This window comes from Bombina bombina, chromosome 2 (genome assembly GCF_027579735.1).
Source record: "Bombina bombina isolate aBomBom1 chromosome 2, aBomBom1.pri, whole genome shotgun sequence".
Lineage (NCBI taxonomy): Eukaryota > Metazoa > Chordata > Amphibia > Anura > Bombinatoridae > Bombina > Bombina bombina.
In genome coordinates, this window is record NC_069500.1 from 483571263 (window position 1) to 483593100 (window position 21838).

General features: G+C 36.8%; 1 protein-coding gene across 1 annotated transcript in view; it reads right to left on the reverse strand.

Annotated features, from left to right (window-relative positions):
* MED13L (mediator complex subunit 13L) overlaps positions 1 to 20635 on the reverse strand; it is a 944653-nt gene extending 924018 nt beyond the window's left edge. Inside the window, 1 exon segment of the mRNA XM_053702159.1 lies at positions 19863 to 20635. Within this exon segment, the coding sequence (XP_053558134.1) occupies positions 19863 to 19934 (72 nt within the window). The 5' untranslated portion in view covers positions 19935 to 20635.
* Between the last annotated feature and the right edge of the window lie 1203 nt (positions 20636 to 21838).

Sequence of the window (21838 nt, forward strand, 5' to 3'; positions counted from 1 at the left end):
TAGTTAGGTTGCAAGAGAATGACTGAATATGACATGTGAGGGGAGGAGCTATATAGCAGCTCTGCTTGGGTGATCCTCTTGCAACTTCCTGTTGGGGAAGAGATATATTCCATAAGTAATGGATGACCCGTGGACTGACTACACTTAACAAGAGAAATTGCATGCTCTATCTGAATCACAAAAGAAAACAATTGGGTTCAGTGTCCCTTTAAGAATGATTATTTTTCTTCAGTTAAAATTTTGATTTGAATGATTAACCTATTAAACTGGAGATGGTTCCCATCCCAATAATGTCATTCATTTCAATTATCTATGTATTTCTAATGGTATATACCCAATTCAGTAATAGTCTTGATATAATTTGAAAAGTTATTATAAAAATAAAAACCATGATTTAAATAGTCTTACTGACCAGTGATTTAAGTTAAGTATTTATATTGATTAAAATCAACCCCCCCCCCCCCCCCCCCCGATTTAGAAAGGTGTCCAATCAAGATCATCAGTGGAGCAAACAAATGATATATTAATAAATACATCAGGGAGTGTATATATCAAAATTTATCCCATTAACAACCAAAACCAAATCTCCCCATCCAGCTAAAAGTTGTCAGTTATGTTAAAACAAATCAAGAAGCTGGACAACACTGCCACACCAAAACTCACACCAGAATTACTATAACCTGAAACTATTTGCACTAGCCATCTAAACCACTTTCAAGGAAACAACCATTCAATGTATATTACATTGCAAGCTGTCCCACCTACTCGTTGGCACTAGATAAACTACTTCCCCAGGTACTCTACCATGTAAACAAAGTCAGAAACAGTCAGTAATGTGTAAGGAATGTTAACAAGAGCCCTACTAGATACATTATCTTTGTCATACATGCTTTCACCTCAGAACCCCCTGCACAGGACAACCTCTCTGGTTTGTCCTGACCTGCAAATTCTGTAAGAGATCTCTTGTTGTCATACACATCATGTTTACTGAATTGCTGTGCAGAAGACACAACAGACCATTTGTCTGCCCACAGCTATTTCTCCCCCACCATTAAAAGAGATAGTAAACACCATGCAATTTTAATATTTAAAAAAAAAAAAAAAGTGTAGTTGCTAATGAAACAACTTTGCAATATGCTTTCATTATTTATTTTGCCCCATTTTATGTAATTTAGCAATTTCTCATTCTTAGAACTTGCAACAAACCCTGCAAACTTCTCAAGGCAAACTGTTACATATCTGTACCTAATTGGCTTTGTCAGATAACTGCAAAACAATACACATTACACTAACCTTATGATGGTAGCTAGCTTTTTTTGTTGGCTAAAGCCCAGATTAGCTCCTCCAAAAAAGGAAATGGTGGGTGGAGTTGGCTATTGAAAAACAATTCCATTAAGAGAAAAAAAAAAAAAAAGTAAATTTCTTTTTAAAAAAAAAAAAACCACCTTTAAAAATGGGCTGATACGATATTCTGCAACATGGCAGAAATGTATACCTCTAGAAGGTTTAAATGATACACCATAATGTGGGAGAGATACCTTCTCCAACTGTACATAAAGCCCTCTTAATTAAAACATATTAGCTGACACAATGTAAAATATTAAGACAACCTTAATAATGCAGCAACCAACTGGGCACAATGTAGCAGAGACTTTGTTTACTTGTAACAGTTTCATATTTTGGCTCATGTACCTAAAAAGCCTTCAAAAAATAGAGGGAATGCGAAAAACCCAAAGTCTGAAATGCTGATTTTTAAGCTGGGTATTTTTAAACATTTCAGCAAGTATACAATACATTTTAAATGGATAGACTAGTCAAGATTAAACTTTCATGACTTGGATAGAGCATCAAATTTTAAGCAACTTTCTAATTTACTCCTATTATCAAATTTTCTTTATCTTGGTATCTTTATTTGAATGTAAGCTTAGGAGCTTGCCCATGTTTGGTTCAGTACCTGGGTAACACTTGCTGATTGGTGGTTACATTTAGACACCAATCAAAAATCGCTACCCAGGTGCTGAACTAAAAGTGGGCCGGCTTCTATGCTTACATTCCTGTTTTTTTCAAATAAAGATATAAAAAGAATGAAGAAAATTTGATAAAAAGGAGTAAATTAGAAAGTTGCTTAAAGGAACATTATACACTAGATTTTTCTTTGCATAAATGTTTTGTAGATGATCCATTTATATAGCCCATTCAGGGGGTTTTTTTGTGGGGGTTTTTTGTGGGGGTTTTTTTTTTTTTTTTAAAGTATAGTTTTGCTTATTTTTAAATAACTTTGCACTGATTTTCAGACTCCTAACCAAGCTCTAAACTTTTAGGAGAATATGGATGTATACCTACTCCAGCTTGCTCCTGTTTGTGTAAAGTCTTTTCATATGCAGAGGAAGGGGGGAGGGGAAGTGTCTGCTTCTTTTTTGCTATAGAACCACTTGCAGTCCACCAACCTTTTCAACAGAGCTAAACTGCAAGCTTCTAAGTAAGTTTTTAAATGGTTTTAGACTGCATTTTTATATCAATATCTGTGCATATTCTTTATAGTAGTGTCTTTTACATGCAGTTAAATAAAAATTGGTGTATAGTATGTATACTGTCCCTTTAAAATTGCATGCTCTATCTGAATCATGAAAAAACTGTCAGTTAATGACCAAGGACGTCCTCAGGGGTTTCAAGCGGTGGAAGAGATTGTGATCTCTTCCAGACGCTTTCAAGGTATTGCAGTGATGCCTCGATAGAGGCATCACTGCAATACCTTTTTTTACCCACCGATGCAGAGAGCCACTCTGACATTCTCTGCATCGGCCAGCGATGGTGCAGATCGTAGGTGGGAGCCGTAGCAGGGAGGCAAGGCAGGTGGGCGGCCCATCGCCAGTGCGAGTTCCAGATCCTGTTACCAAGTGCCCATGAGTGCGCAAGGAGGTGGGGGGAGGAGCTCGGGAGTGCGTGCACAGTCATCAATGTTCAGCCAAAGGAGGGAAATGGAAAAGGGAAAAAATGGTTTGGAAAGGGATCCGGGAGGGGGGGGGGGGGTGAAGCTACATTACAGAAAATAGAGGGGTTTATATCTTTTAGGGAAAAAAAGGGCAAATTTGTTAGTAAACTGGGTACTGGCAGACAGCTGCAAGTACCCAAAATGGCGGCCAATAAGTCGAGGGGGGAGGGTTAGAGAGCTGTTTGGGGGATCCTACACTTCATATAAAATAAATAAAAAAAAATAAAAAAAATAAAAAAAAAATTATTTTTATATTGGCAGACTTTCTGCCAGTACTTAAGATGGCGGTGACCATTGTGAGTTGGGGGAGGGAAGAGGGCTGTTTGAGGGGGGGTCAGGGAGGGATCAGGGGTGGGATGTGTCAGGTGGGAGGCTGATCTCTACACTAAAGCTAACATTAACCCTACAAGCTCCCTAATTAACCCCTTCACTGCTGGGCATAATACACATGTGGTGCGCAGCGGCATTTAGTGGCCTAATGACCAAAAAGCAATGCCAAGAGAAGCATTTACAACCATTTGTGCCATAATTGCACACTCTGTAAATAATTTCAATGAAAAACCTAAAGTTTGTGAAAAAATTAAATTTTTTTATTTGATTGCATTTGGTGGCATGAAATAACACAAAGTATTGATCTTGGCCCATTTTGGTATGTCTACTAAAAAAAAAAAAAATACATGTGAAGGGTTATTCAGGGATTCCTGACAGATATAAGTATTCCAATGTAACTATCGCTAATGGGGGGGGGGGGGTTTAGAAATAGCAAAGTGCTACTTGTACTTATTGCCCTATAACTTGCAAAAAAAGCAAAGAACATGTAAACATTGGGTATTTCTAAACTCAGAACAAAATTTAGAAACTATTAAGCATGTTTTTTTGGTAGTTGTAGATGTGTAATAGAATTTGAGGGTCAAAGTTAGAAAAAGTTTTCTTCCATTTTTTCATCATTTTATAATTTTTTTATAGTAAATTATAATATATGATGAAAATAATGTTTTTTTTAGAAAGTCCATTTATTGGCGAGAAAATGGTATATAATAATGTGTGGGTACAGTAAATGAGTAAGAGGAAAATTACAGCTAAACACAAACACTGCAGAAATGTAAAAATAGCCCTGGTCCCAAACAGTCAGAAAAGTGCTCTGGTCACATGGTTGCATTTCGGAATTGAACAGAGGCAATTTTGTAATATACATGCAATAGCAAAAATGCTTCTAATAAAAGCTTTAGCTGTTTCAAAAGTGTATTTAAGTATGCACCGTGCACCAGCATTTTAAACACAGCACTTGCTTAGAGAGCCTAAGGTGCTTGTACCATCTGGTAATGACTCAATTTGTTAATTGCTGGCGTGATACAAGCCCCAGTGATGATCTGAGCAGCTGCAGTATTTAAAATGTGGGTGCAGTGACAATATCTAGCTATGCTTCACATGTACGTGCAGAGAAAAATGTTAACAGTTAAGCAATTATAACTTTTACTAGAAGCATTTTTGCTAATACATGTATATTGCAAATATGTTTCTATTCAAAGATGTAATTTATCTATGTGCTTTTGACTGGAATGTACCTTTAATCTTGGATCACCTGTGTAGCTCTCACCAATTCACCATATACAAAGTCCGAAAATATAAATACAGTTGGGGGTGGGCTGAATAAGATCCATTCGCCTGAAAGAAAACTTGTTGGCTAAGATAATATGCTTGACCTCAGGGCATATGAGAAAACTTTCACTGTGATATCTGAAAATAGATGAGGGGAGAAACCAGTAGCCCTGAGTTAAATCACACTTGCCAGCAAAATGAATCTGCTTACTGTCCTACATTAAAGTGATTCTGTAAAGCTGCTCCCCATCCTAGAGTGCTGGAATTAGTGGTCTGGCAAACCCACTTATTCCTTCTGCATGAAAGTGTATTATTTACATGAGCCTCATCCAACAATGGACTGAAAGTTTCTGAAATTATATTCAAATAAGTCAAATTCTGCAGCCACAAACACAAGAGTTTAACTGGAATAAGATGACTATATAAGCAGCCATTGAACGGAGGATACATTCAGTGCACATGTACCAATCAGAAGCTTGCAAAGATCGGAGAAATGTACAGTCTGCAGTGAGTCTTTAAAAAATGTCATGCAGCCCTATACCCTAACGTATACAGCAAAATTGTTTTAAATGGATCATCCACCCAAAAAAGCTTCTAAAAGTACATAAAACTGCTGTAACTGATGGCAGTATCATTACACAAAATATTTTTAGTCTACCGAACAGAATGAGAAAATAAATTAAAAAGATGAAAAAAAGCGCTAAAATAAAAAAAGGTGGAGAACATAAAAAGCAGCTACGTGACAGGGGCAAACCTGTAAATGATATGAAAGAAACAGATCCCACATCTGTTTGAAAAACATAAAAAAAACTAATGATGTGACAAAGTTGAAACTTTATAAAAGATCAGGATCTTTAAATAAGTGACAACATAATCATGTAATAATCTAAATAGCAGGAAAAGCCTGTCCGACACGCACTTCTTCCTGAAAGTTTGTCCATGCCAATATAAAATAGTATAAATTAAAGGAGAAAAAAAAAAAAAAAACTGTACTATGGATACAGATAGATAATTTTATTTTTGCGAGGATATTTTTGTCAACACAAACATTGTGAAATGGGACACAAAAGCAGAAGATGGGAAAACCCAGGGGCATATTGGAGATTGGAAGAGTAGGTTTTGCAAGAATGCAGTTTATCAACTTGCCTGGGGCTATAAAGCTCTCATGTTCACTAAGCAAATCCTTCCCTAAGCTTTATCAGATGCAAAATAAATACAAAAACATCTCTGTATTTTGAGTACTGAAACAATATAATTAAAACGTATTAAAAAAAAAAAAAAAATCATACCAGAGTTTTTATTTGTTTGTTTTTTTAGAAATTGTTTACAAAATGAAGCATCTTGTTGTAAACTAGATGCCAATGTTAGTTCTTAAATACAAATACATTCTTCAACTGCCCCAGCTGTCGTCATTAATGTGATACATTTAACAATTCAGCTACAATCACACATATGAAATCTTAGATGTCACCCACCCTCCTGAATAAAGTGAGCCACAATGTAAGTTAAATGTTGGCAGCAGAGAAACAGTCCCAACCAAGAGCCCCCTCTTCAGCAACGCAGCTAAAGTAATGAATACTATGAAAATTCTCACAAGAACTTTTACACGATTACAAACACACTCTAGGTTCTAATCCAATGGTTTTCTAGTAGTCCTAAAGTGATCTTGGTTCTAAATTCACTACACAGTCTAAAATTGTACTAAAATCAGATTTGAGCGAATCAGGCTGTGTTTTGATCTCTGTGGCTTTAGCACAGAGCCCTTCAACCCTCACAAGCCTAATGCTTTGGTTTTTGCTGTTCTCAGATTAACTCATTCCAGGCAACCAATTTCTAGGAACATAAATCATGTAACTGTGCTCCTGCAAAATGAAATGCAGGGAATACTTTCTGCTCATGCTAGAAATCTGAACACACAAAAATTTACATTCGTCTATAAGCCATATGTTGGAAACAAAAACTATGTTAAAATAAATTTTAAAAAATAAACATGTTAAACCCCCCCCATATATACATTTTTTAATCTCCTGGAAAGCAAGAGTGGAGGACTGTCTAACACATAAAACTCATTACAAAAAAAATAAAATAAATTAGCATTAAAGAGACATAAAACCCAATTTTTAAGCTTTCATGATACAGATAGAACATGTGGTTTTAAACAACTTTCCCATGTTGTTCCATTATCTAATTTGTTTTGTTCTTGTTTATCATTTGTTGAAAGGGATAATTATGTAGACTCAGGAGCTGCTGATTGGTGGCTGCACATAAATGCCTCGTGTTATTGGCTCGTCCAATGCAGTAACTATCAGTGCATTGCTGCTTCTTCAACAAAGGATACCAAAAGAATGAAGCAAATTAGATATTAGTAAATTAGAAAGTTGTTTAAAATTGTATGTTCTATCTGAATCATGAAAGAAAATTGTTAAACATTTAAGAATAAAGGTGTAACATACATACCCTAGAATTTTACCCCTGGCTCCTAACTTTTTGGGTAATTCTCCATAGATCTATTCACAAATATCACTGTCTGGCTCCTAAATTTTAAATGGATTTGTCAACCCCTGCCGTATATATACATAAACACACATACATAATCATGCCTGAGACGGATTAGCACTCTCACTTAAAGGGACACTAAACCCCAAATTTGTCTTTCATGTAGAGAATACAATTTTAAAAAAACTACAAACTTCAAATTTACTTCTATAATCTAATTTGCTTCATTTTTTAGATATCCTTTGTTGAAGAAATAGCAATGCACATGGGAGAGCCAATCACACAAGGCATCTATGTGCAGTCACCAATCAGAAGCTACTGAGCCTATCTAGATATGACTTTCAGCAAAGAATATCAAGAGAATGAAGCAAATTAGATAATAGAAGCAAATTAGAAAGTTTTTTTTAAATTGCATGCTCTTTTTAAATCAGGAAAGGAAAAAAATGGTTTTATGTCCCTTTAAGAGTCAATGCAGTTTATTTAAACTATCTAGAAACCCCTCTTCTTAAAGGGACACTCAAATCAAAATTAAACTCATTATTCAGATAGAGCATGCAATTTTAAACAACTTTCCAATTTACTTTCATTAACAAATTGTGCACAGAATATACGTATATGCATTTGTGATTGGCTGATGGCTGTCAAATGTTACAGGAGGAGTGGAATATAACATTTGTCAGGGGGAAAAAAAATAAAAAAAAATAAAAAAAAAATCTAGTACTCACTTGAAGTTCAGACTAAGGCTGATATATCAATGTCTGTCCGACATTATACGCTGTAGCGTATCATATCCAACAGACATCGCTGAATGCCGACAGTTAACATTGCACAAGCAGTTCTGGTGAACTGCTTGTACAAAGCAGCCCCCTGCAGATTCGAATCAACCCGATTGTATAGGATCGGGTGGATTGATGTCCTCAGAGGCAGCGGACCAGTTACGTATCTGCTGCGGTCTTAAGACCGCTGCTTCATAACGGCCGTTTCTGCGAAGGCTCGTGCGGAAAAATCGGCCGCTAAGTGCTATTGCATTGTCTTGTTATCATGCATTTTCCGATTATGCACAAGCGAACCTGCAGTCATGATTTATCAAGCAGCGGTCATCAGACTGCTGCTTCCCTACCCTGTCCTCCAGCTCTTAGGTGGAGAATTTCAATCTCCCCGGTCTCTTCAGCATGATTGGCTGTGTGCGGGCAGGGTTGTACGAGAAAGCAAAGGAGCGCTCGTGTGCAATGTTAAATGTGGGCAGCAGGTCAGAGGAGAGGTCAGACGGACAGGGGAGAATATGTACATCCCTGTCCATCATCACTACCATATCACAAGATGTGTGTGCCAAATATAAAGCATATTTATAATATACATACACAAACATAGAATAGAAAATGTGTGTGCATTATGGAATACATATATTTTTTAAACATGCATTATATAAAATATACAAAGTTTTTCTATTTAAAAATTAGAGGACTAGTAACTCTAAATATCAGTGCAGACTACAGTGATCCTTTTCAATTTATGCAAGTATAATATATGCATATTTATATTTAGAGTATCTTGTTGGTTGATAGAAGCTCCTAAGGCTAGCAGCTAGTGACTTATTTAGGTTTTGTGCTGCCTTCAAAATTCTGCTGCCCCCCTACCACCCTACCACCCTACCCCTAAATGTAAGGCCTTTTTGGCCAGGGAGGTATGTGAATCTTTTTACGGCATTTCCAAAATAAATGTTCACACACACAGGGTTATACACACATATATACAGACACACAAATATATATAAAACAGATTTCTTGAAAAAATACTTCCCCAAACACAATAAAACACAATGAAAGCTAACATAACTGAAGGAAATAGCTAGCTGAATAAAAGATAGGTTCAGAGCTACCTCTAAACTGTAAGCTCCATGAGCAGTCTCTTATTATACCCCTATCTTTGAGCAAAATTTACTATTATATACCTGTATAATGCTAGTAAAATAACTGTAAGCTTCATACAAATTTAGCAACAGTGCTCCCCCTCCCAATCTGCCGTCCTAAGCAAGCGCCTTGTTTGCCTAGGCCAAGATACTCCCCTGCTAGCAATTACTATACTGGGACACTTATTCTTGCTCTTAGATAATCAGTTTGTTAGATTCTTGTTTATCACCATCACTCAGAAAAAATGGCACTTCTGTTTTAAACTAAAATTAGACATTTTTCTTCACATGTACAAGATTTTAAGAGAGTCTGACAGTCTTACAACAATGTAACATTTTATTGATGATACCTTATAATATGGCTTAAAATGTAGTTGGGATCATAACTCAAGTTTATGAAGTTGATTGTCACAAAGCTCTTGTTCCAACTTAAAAGTATGAAAAACATGTTTGTTTTAACAAACACAAGTTGTGTTCCCTCTAAACTGCTTGCAACAATAGGTCTTAATCTTCTTTATTTCAGTTTAAAGTGAAGGTCAATTTAGATGAATCGGTGCCGGTTTTTAATGATCCTATTAAAAACATGGGCACTTTAATTCATCAAAATGGACATTTCATTTGTTTTCTTCAAAAATTTACCTTTTAATCCTGACAGCCGCTCCAGCAATTCCTCCGGCCGTCGGAAGCCTCTTCATACGTCAGAAATGACGAATCCAGCTTCCTCCAATCACAGCTTTCCCCCCGGGGGAATCATGGCCCGAGGCAATGCCGTGATTGGAGGAAGACTGAATTGTCATTTTGGACCCGCGAAGAGGGCTTGTGACGGGCGGAGGAAGCGCTGCAGCGTCTATCAGGATTAAAAGGTAAGTTTTTGAAGAAAACGAGTGAAATGACAATTTTGATGTATTAAATTAAAGTGACCTTGTTTTTGATGGGATTATTAAAAACCGGGCACCGATTCGTCGAAATTGACCTTCACTTTAAACACTGTACAAAATAATCACAACACCATCATACATAGTAAATAGTCATTTGAAAGTGCTTAACAGGTAAATGAAAAACAATTCCCAAAAAAGGACTCTAAGATGTTACTATACAACCAAATGCCTGTTTTATCCAACATCACAAGTGTGTTAAAAGAGCAATAGTTTAAATAATAATGACAACCAATTATCCTCAGGCAAGATAGGAACCAAGTGCATTACCACATCACAGAACATACTAGTACGCCACTAGTAGGAGACAATGGAAACATATGTAGGTTAGCATAGGGTGTTATCAAGAGGTCAGCAGCTATTGGTGAAAACATGAAGAAATTGCACAAAAAGGAAACTATTACATAGGACACTGTTATTCCTCTAAAAGGACATAGAACAGAAGGTTCGAACAAAAATAAAAACACATGTCCAATACAAGACACACAAAGATGTGCATGCAGGATAAAACCATGCACAGAAATACAGGAATAGTATGTAATCTGTGACACGAAAAAGGCAGGAGAAACAGACAAGAATGTATCAGACTGCTGAAAGTGACAATGCTTCTGCACCAGTGAGCACACAAATGCCATCTAGTGTACTTGCTAACTAAAGACCAGCATGTGGAGGAATAAATAAACTGCATCTCAAAATAATGTGTTGTCAGACAGTGTCAACTAATCTCCAATTTTTAAATACTCTAGGATTTCAACGACCACTATCTAAGAGAAAGGAAAGATACTAGCAAACCATGCAGACAAGAAAGCCGGGGGGGGGGGGGGGGACTAACAACAAAAAAACGCAAATACAGGCTTGTAGAAGTTAAATTATGAATTTCATGATAAAAGAGATACATTTGCAAAAAGGAGATTTAGTGGTTGTGTATGGGACTTGTGAGAACACAAATGTCATTAATGGGATATGAAACCCAAAACATTTCTATGTGATTCAGACAGAGCATACAATTTAAAAAAAAAAGTACTTCCAATTTACTTCTATTATAAAATTAGCTTTTTGTTCCCATGATATTCTGTATTAAAGAAATACCTAGGTAGGCATTTTGGAGCACTACATGGCAGGATAATGTTGCCATTGAGTGCTCTTGCAAATGAATAACATTTCAAAAGTGCTGCCGTATAGTGCTCCAGAAATCAGCCAGCTACTTAAGGGTCGATTTATCAAACCCTTTCAGCAGGCTTCGCCTGCCTACAACTGTAGGTTCTCACAAGAGAACATGCAGTCCGTATTTAACAAGCAGCGGTAATTAGACCACTGCTTTTCTAACCTAAGAGGTGGCGAATTTCAATCTCTCTATTCTCATCCGACCAGGGAGATTGACAGCTCCTGCCCACGCTTGATTAGCAGTGCACGGGGCGAGATTGCACATGAGCGCAAAATAGCGCTCGTGTGTAATGCTGAATTCCGGCAGCGGAATTCAGCCCGCCAAAGGCGAGCTGCGGCAGACAGGGGCGGGTATGTGCGCCGCAGCTTGATAAATTAACCCCTAAGCATAAGTCCCTGCTTTTCAACAAAAGATACAAAAAGAACAAAGAACATTTGATAATAGAAGTAGATTTATTTATTTTTAGATAAATCCAAATGTGATTCATTTGGGTATTCATGGTTGTAATGTTAATTTATGTAATAAAATAAACAAAGTTGAGAAATAGACCTTCTTAAAAGGGACATAAACCCGCTTATCTTATTTTGGGATTCAGATAGAGAATACAATTTTTAGATTTCAAATTTAATTTTATGAAATTTGCTTCATTCCCTTGAAATCCTCTGTTGAAGGAGAGCAATGCTCTATTGGGAGTAAGGTTAACCCACTGGGTGAGCCAATTACAAGCATCTCACAGTAGTGCATTGCTCTTGTGTCTACCTATGTATGCTTTTCAACTAGGGCTGCAACTAACGATTATTTTCATAATCGATTAATCGGCCGATTATTTTTTCGACTAATAGGATAAGAAATAAATGAATTCATTTTTCCTATATTTTAAATAAAATCTACTTACTGAGTGTTATAAATATAAACTTTCGATGAAAACAACTGTTGGTCCAATTTTTTAAGCAGCAGAACACAGTTTTATAAGTTTTATAATTAAGCAAAACAAAACCACAAACTGTTTGAAAAGAGGTAGAACTAGACAGAGGTAAACGATCACTGTTTATAACATTCTATTCACTCTTTCAGAAACTTTGCATTTAAAATGCAAAAAGGTCACCATGTCTACATGCTCCTGGCTGAGGCTGGCTCTCTTTTTGCAAGCTATTTTGCCTGCAGCAGAGAAAAGGCGCTCAGATGGTGTTGAGGTGCCTGAGATGCATAAGTAGGGTTTTTGCCAATTTCACCAAGGTGGGCTATTTATCTTTGTTAGTTCTCCACCAATGCAAGGGGCCACTCAACAAAGTAAGCCTGGACTTCATTTTAACATAAAAATATCAATAACCATCTATAAGGTTAGGGGAAAAAAATATCTAGTCCACTCTTAAAATAACAGATATATACTTTGAGTGGTTGAATTTGGCACATTTATCAATAGAGTACATATATCAGAGCGATCCACTAAAAATGGTCTAAACAGGTAATAGTGACATCAAATCATATAACAAATGCCATCAATCTAGGGCTAGGTCTAAATAACAAGCTCAGCACTATATCATGCAAAGCATAGTCCCAAATCACCTGATTTTATATAAACAATCCAAATGATGACTCCTATTTTATTTCTGAGTTGCACATAAGCCAGGAGTAGTTGTAAACTTAAAAAGAAAAACTTATACTGTCCTAAAAAAGTGAAAAGTAAAATGTCTGTAGACGTCCTTTAGGCTAAGGGCATAACCATAACACACAATACCATGTGCAAGAGCTCATTTGAGTAAAGCAGCTGGTGCTGTGCACAGACCAACTAATCGATTATGAGATTCGTTGACAACTATTTTCATAATCGATTATGCCGATTAGTTGTTGCAGCTCTATTTTCAACAATGGCTAATAAGTGATTGAAGCAAATGAGCTAATAGAAGTAAATTGGAAAGTTGTTTAACATTAAGTTTCACCTTACTGCTCGTTATGCCAATGCTCCCCGGCAAATCTATGTAAACAGAATTAACTCTTACAAAGCTTTGAGAGGCTCAATGAAAAGAAGATTGTTCAGAGCGGAAAAGATCTGCACAGGGACCTAAATGTGAAGGTGGAGGGGCAAGCAGTAAGAATGAAATCTAATGTTATTGTTTTAGTTAAAGTTATTAAATTGTTAGTATTAGGGTAATCATTTTTCTCTTTCCAATACAGCTTAAAGGGGCAGTAAACCTAAACAATAATGTTATAAAATTCTGCACAATACACATAGTGCAGAACTATATAACAATTAATTTAGTGTCAACTTTTTACTTGCGCCATTAAACTCACTGTAGCTAGCTCCCACTACCAGACCAGGGCAGGAGCGAGCTACAATGAGTTTAATGGCGCGATCTGGCCGGCTGTGACTAGACACTGTGAATCGATGCGCTTCTGAAAAGACCAGACCCGCTCAGTAGAGCCAGGAGCGGTGTTCTACAGATTTCTACATTGGCATTAAAAATCTTGCAAATAATTTGAAGTACAAAGTCGGCACTAAATTAATGTTATATAGTTCTGCACTATGTGCAGAATTATATAACATTGTTTAGGTTTACTGCCCCTTTAAAAGTAAATCAAATGTGAACCAATTAAAATGGAGATAGTTCAGCTCCCAATAATTTCATTTTTTTTTTAACGATCTGTGTATTTCTAATGGTATATAACTAAAATCAGCATTTTCTAATATAACTGGAAAAATAATGAGTTTTTGTAAAAATGAAACCTTTACATAGAAAACCATGATTTAAAATTAAGTCTTACTGCTAGTGATTTAAATCAACCCTGCATGAAACTCTTCTTTCATGATTCAGAAAGATTATACAGTTTTAAATAATGATCCAATGTATTCCTAATTTGTTTTGCTTGTTTTGTATTCTTTGTTGAAAAGTATACCTAGGAAGGCTCAAAAGTTCCCTTTTGGTGGCTCCACATATATACCTTGTCATTGGCTTACAGCTAGCTCCCAGTAGTGTATTACTGCTCCTTCAACAAAGGATAGCAAGAGGGTGAAGCAAATTAGATAACAGAATTTAAGCTCATATCAGCCTTTCTAAGTTTACACTTCAACAAAGGATACCAATGAACAAAGCAAATTTGATTCTAAAACTAAAATGGGAAAGCAGTTAAATATTTATGCTAACTCTGAACTGTGAAAGTTTTATTTTTGACTTCACTGCCCCTTTAAAAAGGGACATGAAACCCAAACTTTTCTCCTTTCTTGGTTCAGTTAGAACATACACTTTAAACAACTTTCTAATTTACTTCTATTACCAAATTCTCTTTTTTTTCATTATCTTTTGTTGAAAAGCAGGGAGGCAAGCTCAGGAGCACTATATGGCAGCTGTTTTGCAAGGATGTTATCCATACACAAGAGCACTAGATGGCAGCACTATTTGCTACCATGTAGTGCTCCAGACACCTACCTACTTATTTTTTCAACAAAGAATACCATGAGAATGAAGCAAATTTGACAACAGAAGTACATTGGAAACTTTTATAAAATTGTATGCAGTGTTTTTGCTAGGACGTTTTTAATGGGTGCAACACTCTGCTAAAAATAAGCCGATATATAAAATAAATTCCTTGGACAATTTATAATTAAATACATATATGCTTCATTATACAATTATTTTGTGCTTGAATAGAAGAAAATGTTATATGTAATATTAGAATGCATTAAACTACTCCAACTGGCTACTTTATAATGCCACCTGTTGAGAACACTGGCATGTTCCGTCTGAATTACAAAAGAAAAAAAAATGGTGTTCATATACCTTTAATTAATATTAATGAAGGGCATGGACCACCATACAGAAAGTGACAATAACTTGGTGCAGTGGTTTATGTTTTTATAAATAAGCTAATTACATACATTTTGGTGTGAGAAGTTTCCAGTAAACTACTGTGCAACTACGTTCCATAAAGAAAGAGAAAAGATTCTAAATTAGAACATCAGGTGAAACGTTAATACTGAAGACGTTTTTAAATATCACAATGGATGGAGATTTAAAAACTGCCCAACAACTGCCAAAGTACAGTAGTACATCACACAGTCCTCAATGTAAAAGGTATACAGGGGACAAAACACAAGCCAGCCATCATAGCCAACAGTAAGAAGTCCTCACTATAGGAACAACATAGGCAAAACTACATAACGTCTAGGGAGGTTAGATTTGTGGACGTATGGAGAGCGGCTATTAAAAGGGACATCCAATTTTTTTCTTTCATGATTAAGATAGAGCATACAATTTTAAGCAACTTTCTAATTTACTCCTATTCATTTTTTCTTCGTTCTCTTGCTATATTTATTTGAAAAAGAAGGCATCTCAGCTAAGGAGTCAGCCAATTTTTGGTTCAGACACTGGATAGCACTTTAATGGTGGATGCATTTAGCCACCAAACAGCAAGCACAACCCAGGTTGTGAACCAAAAATGGGCCGGATTCTAAACTTACATTCTTGCTTTTCAAATAAAGATAGCAAGACAATGAAGAAAAATTGATAATAGAGCATGGAAATTTAAGCAACTTTCTAATTTACTCCTATCTGAATCATGAAAGAAAACATTTGGGTACAGTCTCCCTTTAAAGCAGGGTGTAGGCGTTTGTAAAACGGAGATTCGTTATTCAGGAACTGGTTATGCGAGTATGCGCATCTTCATTTCTGTCTACAAGATCAAGTCAGACAGTAACACTGAAATGTTATGTGCCCTTGAAAAGGGTCCAGTTTGTGAAAGAAAAAAAAATCTCATGGAATAAAAGTTGCAGTGAAAGATTTGCCATTGTGCAAGGTGTGAAATGTTGTTACAGATGACTGCCAACACATCTGCAGCAAGATTACACACATTATGGTCATTTTTTCTACACACAATGTCCCTTTGAATAATATTTTACTAGCCTTTTCAGTAAAACACCTTTCACTGACTTATGATTCCAGCATTGATTTGGTTTTAAAATATGCATCTCCTTGTATTTAATAAAAAGTAGACAAGTAGATACAGCTGCAAAATTGTTACGTCTGGCTTCTATACTTCTAGATTGTTGTTTCCAAGCTTTTCAAAGAACACTTGATTTGCCAAGTTAAAGGGACACTGAACCCAAATTTTCTCTTTCGTGATTTAGATAGAGCATGCAATTTTAAACAACTTTCTAATTTACTCCTATTATCAATTTTTCTTTGTTCATTTGCTATCTTTATTTGAAAAGGGCATCTAAGCTTTTTTTGTTTCAGGACTCTGGACAGCACTTTATTGGTGGATGAATTTATCCACCAAACAGCAAGAATAACCCAGGTTATTCACCAAAAATGGGCCGACATCTAAACTTACATTCTTGCATTTCAAATAAAGATACCAAGAGAAGGAAGAAAATTTGATAATAGGAGTAAATTAGAAAGTTGCATACAATTGCATGCTCTCTGAATCACAAAAGTGTCCCTTTAATCACCACCTTTTAATCTATATAAAGATGCAAAACAAGGGCTACCGCAACAGATAGACATTAGCCAACTGACAAAAAAAATAAAAATACTGTGAGATGGAGATAAAATGTACAGGTATTTACCTAAGAGAAAATGACATCCCTTCATGTGAACATGCCAAATATTTCCACTGCCCTTGTGTGCTTTGACAGCGTTGGTTTTCAGCTGACTGCAAAGCCAGTCTGTAACCAGCCCAGCATCTATAGGGCTGTAGTATACATGAGCAGACACATGGAGCTACTAGTTTAATGTGGGTTTTACTATGAAAATGTTTAGCGACTTTCCAATAAAGTTTATCACAAAGTTTTCTCCTGTCTGTGGTTTTCTTTTTCAAACACAGCAGAGGTTTGGGTTGCAAAAGTGCCATCAGCATTTTCAAAATATGGCACACAATTGTTTTCCCTTATTTAAAAATTTATTATAGCTTAAAAATCTCTTTAAAAAGGTATACAAAACCAAAAAAAATATTTTGTGGTTCAGACAGAGAATGCTATTTGCCTTAATTTGCATATGGAAGCATGGAACCCACATTTTTTCTCATGATTTAGAAAGAAAAAGCAATTTTAAACAACTTAATTTACTTCTATTGTCTGGTTTGCTTCATTCTCTTCATATCCTTTGTTGAAGCATATCTAACTAGCCTCTCAATAGCTGCTGATTGGTAGTTGCACATAGATCCCTCGTGTGATTGGATCATCCATGTGCATTGCTATTTATTCAACAAAGGATATCTAAAGAATGGAGCATATAGTAGATTGGAATGTTTAAAATTTTATTAGCTATCTGAAACATAAAAGAACGTTTGTGTTTCATGTACCTTTAAGGAGATACCTAGGTAGGTGTCTAAAGCAGGGCTCCACAAACCCAGGAGCCTGGGAGCTATTGGCTCCTAGAAATGTACCCATTATTATTATCGGTTATTTGTAGAGCGCCAACAGATTCCGCAGCGCTATAACCCATTGCTCCTATTTGGGCTATTCTCCATATATCTATATACAAATCCCACTGTCTGGCTCCTAGTTTTTAAAGAGATTTGTCAAGCACTGGTCTAGAGCACTACATGGCAGGAAATAGTGCTGCCATCTAGTGCTATTGCGGATGGATAACATTCTTACAAAACTGCTGCCATACAGTGCTCCAGAGACGTGCGTGCTCCTGAGCTTACATTCCTGCTTTTCAACAAAAGACACCAGGAGAATGAATAAATAAGATAACAGAAGTACATGTGAAAAGTTGTTTAAAACTTCACTCTATATGAATCATTAAACAAACAAATGAGGTTTCATGTTCCTTTAAATGCCACTTCAATAGAGTAAAAAAAAAAAAAAAAAAAAGTGTCTAAATAAAATTATATGCACAATATTCCAAACAAAAAAAAAATGTGAATCCAGAAGACAAATCCTAGGGGCTCTCCCCCCTCGGTTTGTCAAGCCCCACACTAACATTTGTGAGAATATAACTTGACAAGTAAAAGATGAGTAAGTCTTGCTGTCATTGATAAATCCATGTGAATTGAAGAAAATAAAAATATGCTCAAAATCTATTTTGTTAGAAAACACTGCTGTAAGTATACACCTTATGTTGGCTCCTTTGTGTGTCCTTAAAGGAATATAAAGCACATTAATTTATCAAGCGTGAAAATATTTTGCATACAGTAAAATTATTTGCTGAGATTATTTCTCCAATAGTCACCTTTAGAGTTGCTGCTCTTTCTGGAGGAGCCAATCAGAACTTGTTACAGGACTAGATAAGGCTAGCAAAATGTCATCGTGCTGGCAACAATTGTGCATCACAGAAGAGTTTTTGCTCCTTTAACTTTCTTGTATCATTCTACATATGTGATCTTTAGGCGATCTTGCTAGACATTTTTTGCTCAACAGAGAAAGCAGCTAGTCAATCACATAAAAGACAAACCCTTTTTTAAATATATTTGAACTGAAACCATCTAGGTACAAAACACATGTTGCATTACAAATAATAGGGGGGGGGGCTGTGATGTTGTGTGTTGACAGATGACATTACCAATAGGAACAGATTACAGACAGTCCTTTTATAACAAGAACTGTCAAACTGCTATCATTACAACCATTTACTGCAAAGGGACATAGTTTGAAGAGTTCATAAACCAATTTTTCATTCAGATAACACTAAATTAACTGTACTTCTCAATTAATAAGGATTTGAGTAAAAGGTTTATATGCATAAAAGTATTGTAGCATTACTGACAACAGGAAGCTGGAGTGGCATTTTACTAACTAAACAGCACTACACAGAGGCATGGGTACCACCATGGGAAATACCACTTTTATACATTAACTGAAAAAATAACATGACAAAACTTGAATAAGGCTTAAAATGGACAGTGAGCTCAACAAATGGCTATTATATACATGATACAGTTTAAAATATAATATGAAAAAGTGTAAGATAATTTGAAAATCAGAAGATGCAGCTTTAACAGGAAGTGCATGTTTCTGCACAACTTTTGCAGGTTAACAGATTCCCTGGATGACACACACCCACAGCTATTTTGGAGGACAGCAACCAGTCACAAAACCATTTAATTTTAATAAATTTCAAATACCCTGTTTTAGATGCAGCAATAAAATGACATGTTCTTATAATTGTTTGAATCATGCAGTGTGCATAAACCCACAAACTTTAACCTGTAGATATAGATAGAGATATAACCTAGTGTCTGTTGTGCTGAGAATATTTTACGGTTTACACCACCAGATAGCAATAAATGAGCGATATATTAGAATAAATTCTGGTTACCACACCGTAGGCTTCTCTCATACAGTAGCTTCCATTAATAAAGTAAATTACACTGTTACTAAGATTGTTGATACTTTTACTAGAAATTCACATGTTTTGTAGCAAAAGTGTTAGCAAAGATGTTTGTAAATGTATACTGATGCAAATTAAACTACATAAATGGCACATCTCAAACCTCAATATTGCTATAATTTTGCTATATACATTATATTGTGTCCAACACAGTATTCGGCCATTTTTAAAATAGTATTGTAGGTACAAACAATTCAGCTTGATTGCAACAACATGGTTTTCAAAATGGGTCATGTTATATTCCAAAAAGAAAAAATGATTAAAGTAACAGAGTATCTTTGCAGATAAATCAGGTGATTAGGTTATATACTAAAACAAAAATTACTCTTCCAATGGGTAGTCAGGGAGGCAAAATTCCATGTTTACAGTAGAATTAGGAAGATTGCATTAGCAACGTTTAGCATCGGATAAAACAAGCACAGATATAGGGCATTACCAATGAGAAGAGGTTAGAGTGACAGTCCTCCAGGCTCGCCCCGTTGGCCGCCCAGTTCGCCGCCGCAGTCATGATCCTCCGGGAGTCTGGCTACCAAAGCTGGGCATGTCTGAAACCTAAACCTCTGGATCTGATCCTAGCTGGAGGAAGCTGTGAGTCAGGATGATACTCCTAAACGAGTAGCCTAGCAATCCGCGGGAAACCAGGGGCCTCCTGAAGATCAGAAAGGTAACCGAGTGCAGATAACCATGTCCCGGCAAAGCAGGCCGCAGCCCGGACTATCCTGCTAATCCGGCGCGGGGATATGAGTCACCCGGGTGGGGGATGGGAGCTGCTGGAGGCGGCCCGCGGGATGGGAGAGGAAGGAAGCGCCGCGGCCTCCCCCTGCTTGTCAGGGAATGCAATGCAAGCAACTCCGGGGGAGGGTAACAATGTGTGAATACCCAGGTGGCCGGTGCGTTGGGTGCCAGGGTAGGCCAGAATCCTTCTATGTCCGGTGTGTGCCAATCAGATGGTAGGGAAGCTGCCAGGTTCCGATGCCAGGGCCCAACAGAGAAGCTCTAAGAGTTCCCGGGCACCGTGTCACAGAAGAGGCCGCAGGCTGCCTGGTTGCACGGTGCCCGAAGCCTATGCCCAGGGCAGAATGGGTAGTGGGCAGCCCGGGGGCGGGGCTCGGTACCGGACTTGAGTCTATGGCCTCAGTCACCGTTCTCCTCTATCCCTCTCTCACACACACTGACCGGAGCTTCGCCTCTCTGACAGCAGCAATGGCGTCCGGCCGCGACAACACGGAACGTGATTGGCTTGAGATGGTCACGTGGTGGTGCGGAGGAGGAGGGGTAGCTCGCTCTGTGTCTCGCGCCTGTAGTTGCAGCGCGGCGCCGATAGCGGGCGCACAGTGCATGGGAATCCTGCATGCTGGGGGCAGGGAGTATGCATAGCATTATCACCAGCCCTGCTATTGTTATACTATCATTATTATCACTGGGATTGCCAGTAATAGGATTAACCAGAATGTTATCAGCCTTGGATTTTAAATACTTGTAAACATTTTATTGGTATCAGAGCTAGTGCTGTTCTATCATTATTATTAGTAGTATTGCTAGTAATAGGATTAGCTGAAATATCATCAACTGTATGAGAAAAAAAGATTTACACTTTATCAGCGTTGGTATGGTTATATAGTATCTGTTTGGGGATTTGGAATTTATATATTAGGCATTAATATTAGCAATAGTTTTTTCTATTATCATTAGCGTCACCAAGTACAATTATTATCTCTATTGATTAGTATTAGTGTCACTTCTAATTGATTTTAGTGCTGTTAACTAAAGCTACGGTACTAGTATTCAAATGTGCACGGCCATTGTCATTTTTATCAGCCAGGTTCCATTTTCTGGAACAATTCTCACTACACCTTTAAAGCCAGGAAGATTGTTTCCTACAATATTTCTATGTGAGAATATATTTTGTTTATTACCAATATCTACACAAATATTTTGTTAAAAATAGCATAATATAGATGAAGTTGTATGGCTTCCTGCATTTACTTTTTCTAACTTATGTTTGATGGCATTTCTTTGATACCGTGAGTTCCGAGCACAGGTAGAACCTTATTGCTGCTAATCTTTGCTTAGAGGCATATTAAAATTAGCATTATATCAGCAATGATACAGCTAATGCACAAGGGTTACACACACAAAAACTCTTCCGTTAACATGTTTTGTTTCAATCAGTTCAGAATGAACTTTGCCCAGTGTGAGATCAAAAGTACTCAGTTGTAAGTTTAAGTGTGAACACAAATCAGCTTCAATAAAGAAACATACTTTCTACTTTTCAATATAGATAAGATGGAAAGACAGACAGATCATGCACATAACAAGATGGGCATATGTGCAACACATTAGTGTCAGTGTTAGTGTCTGCCGTGTTTACTGAACATCTCCATTTGCATTGCAATAAATGCTGTATCTGCA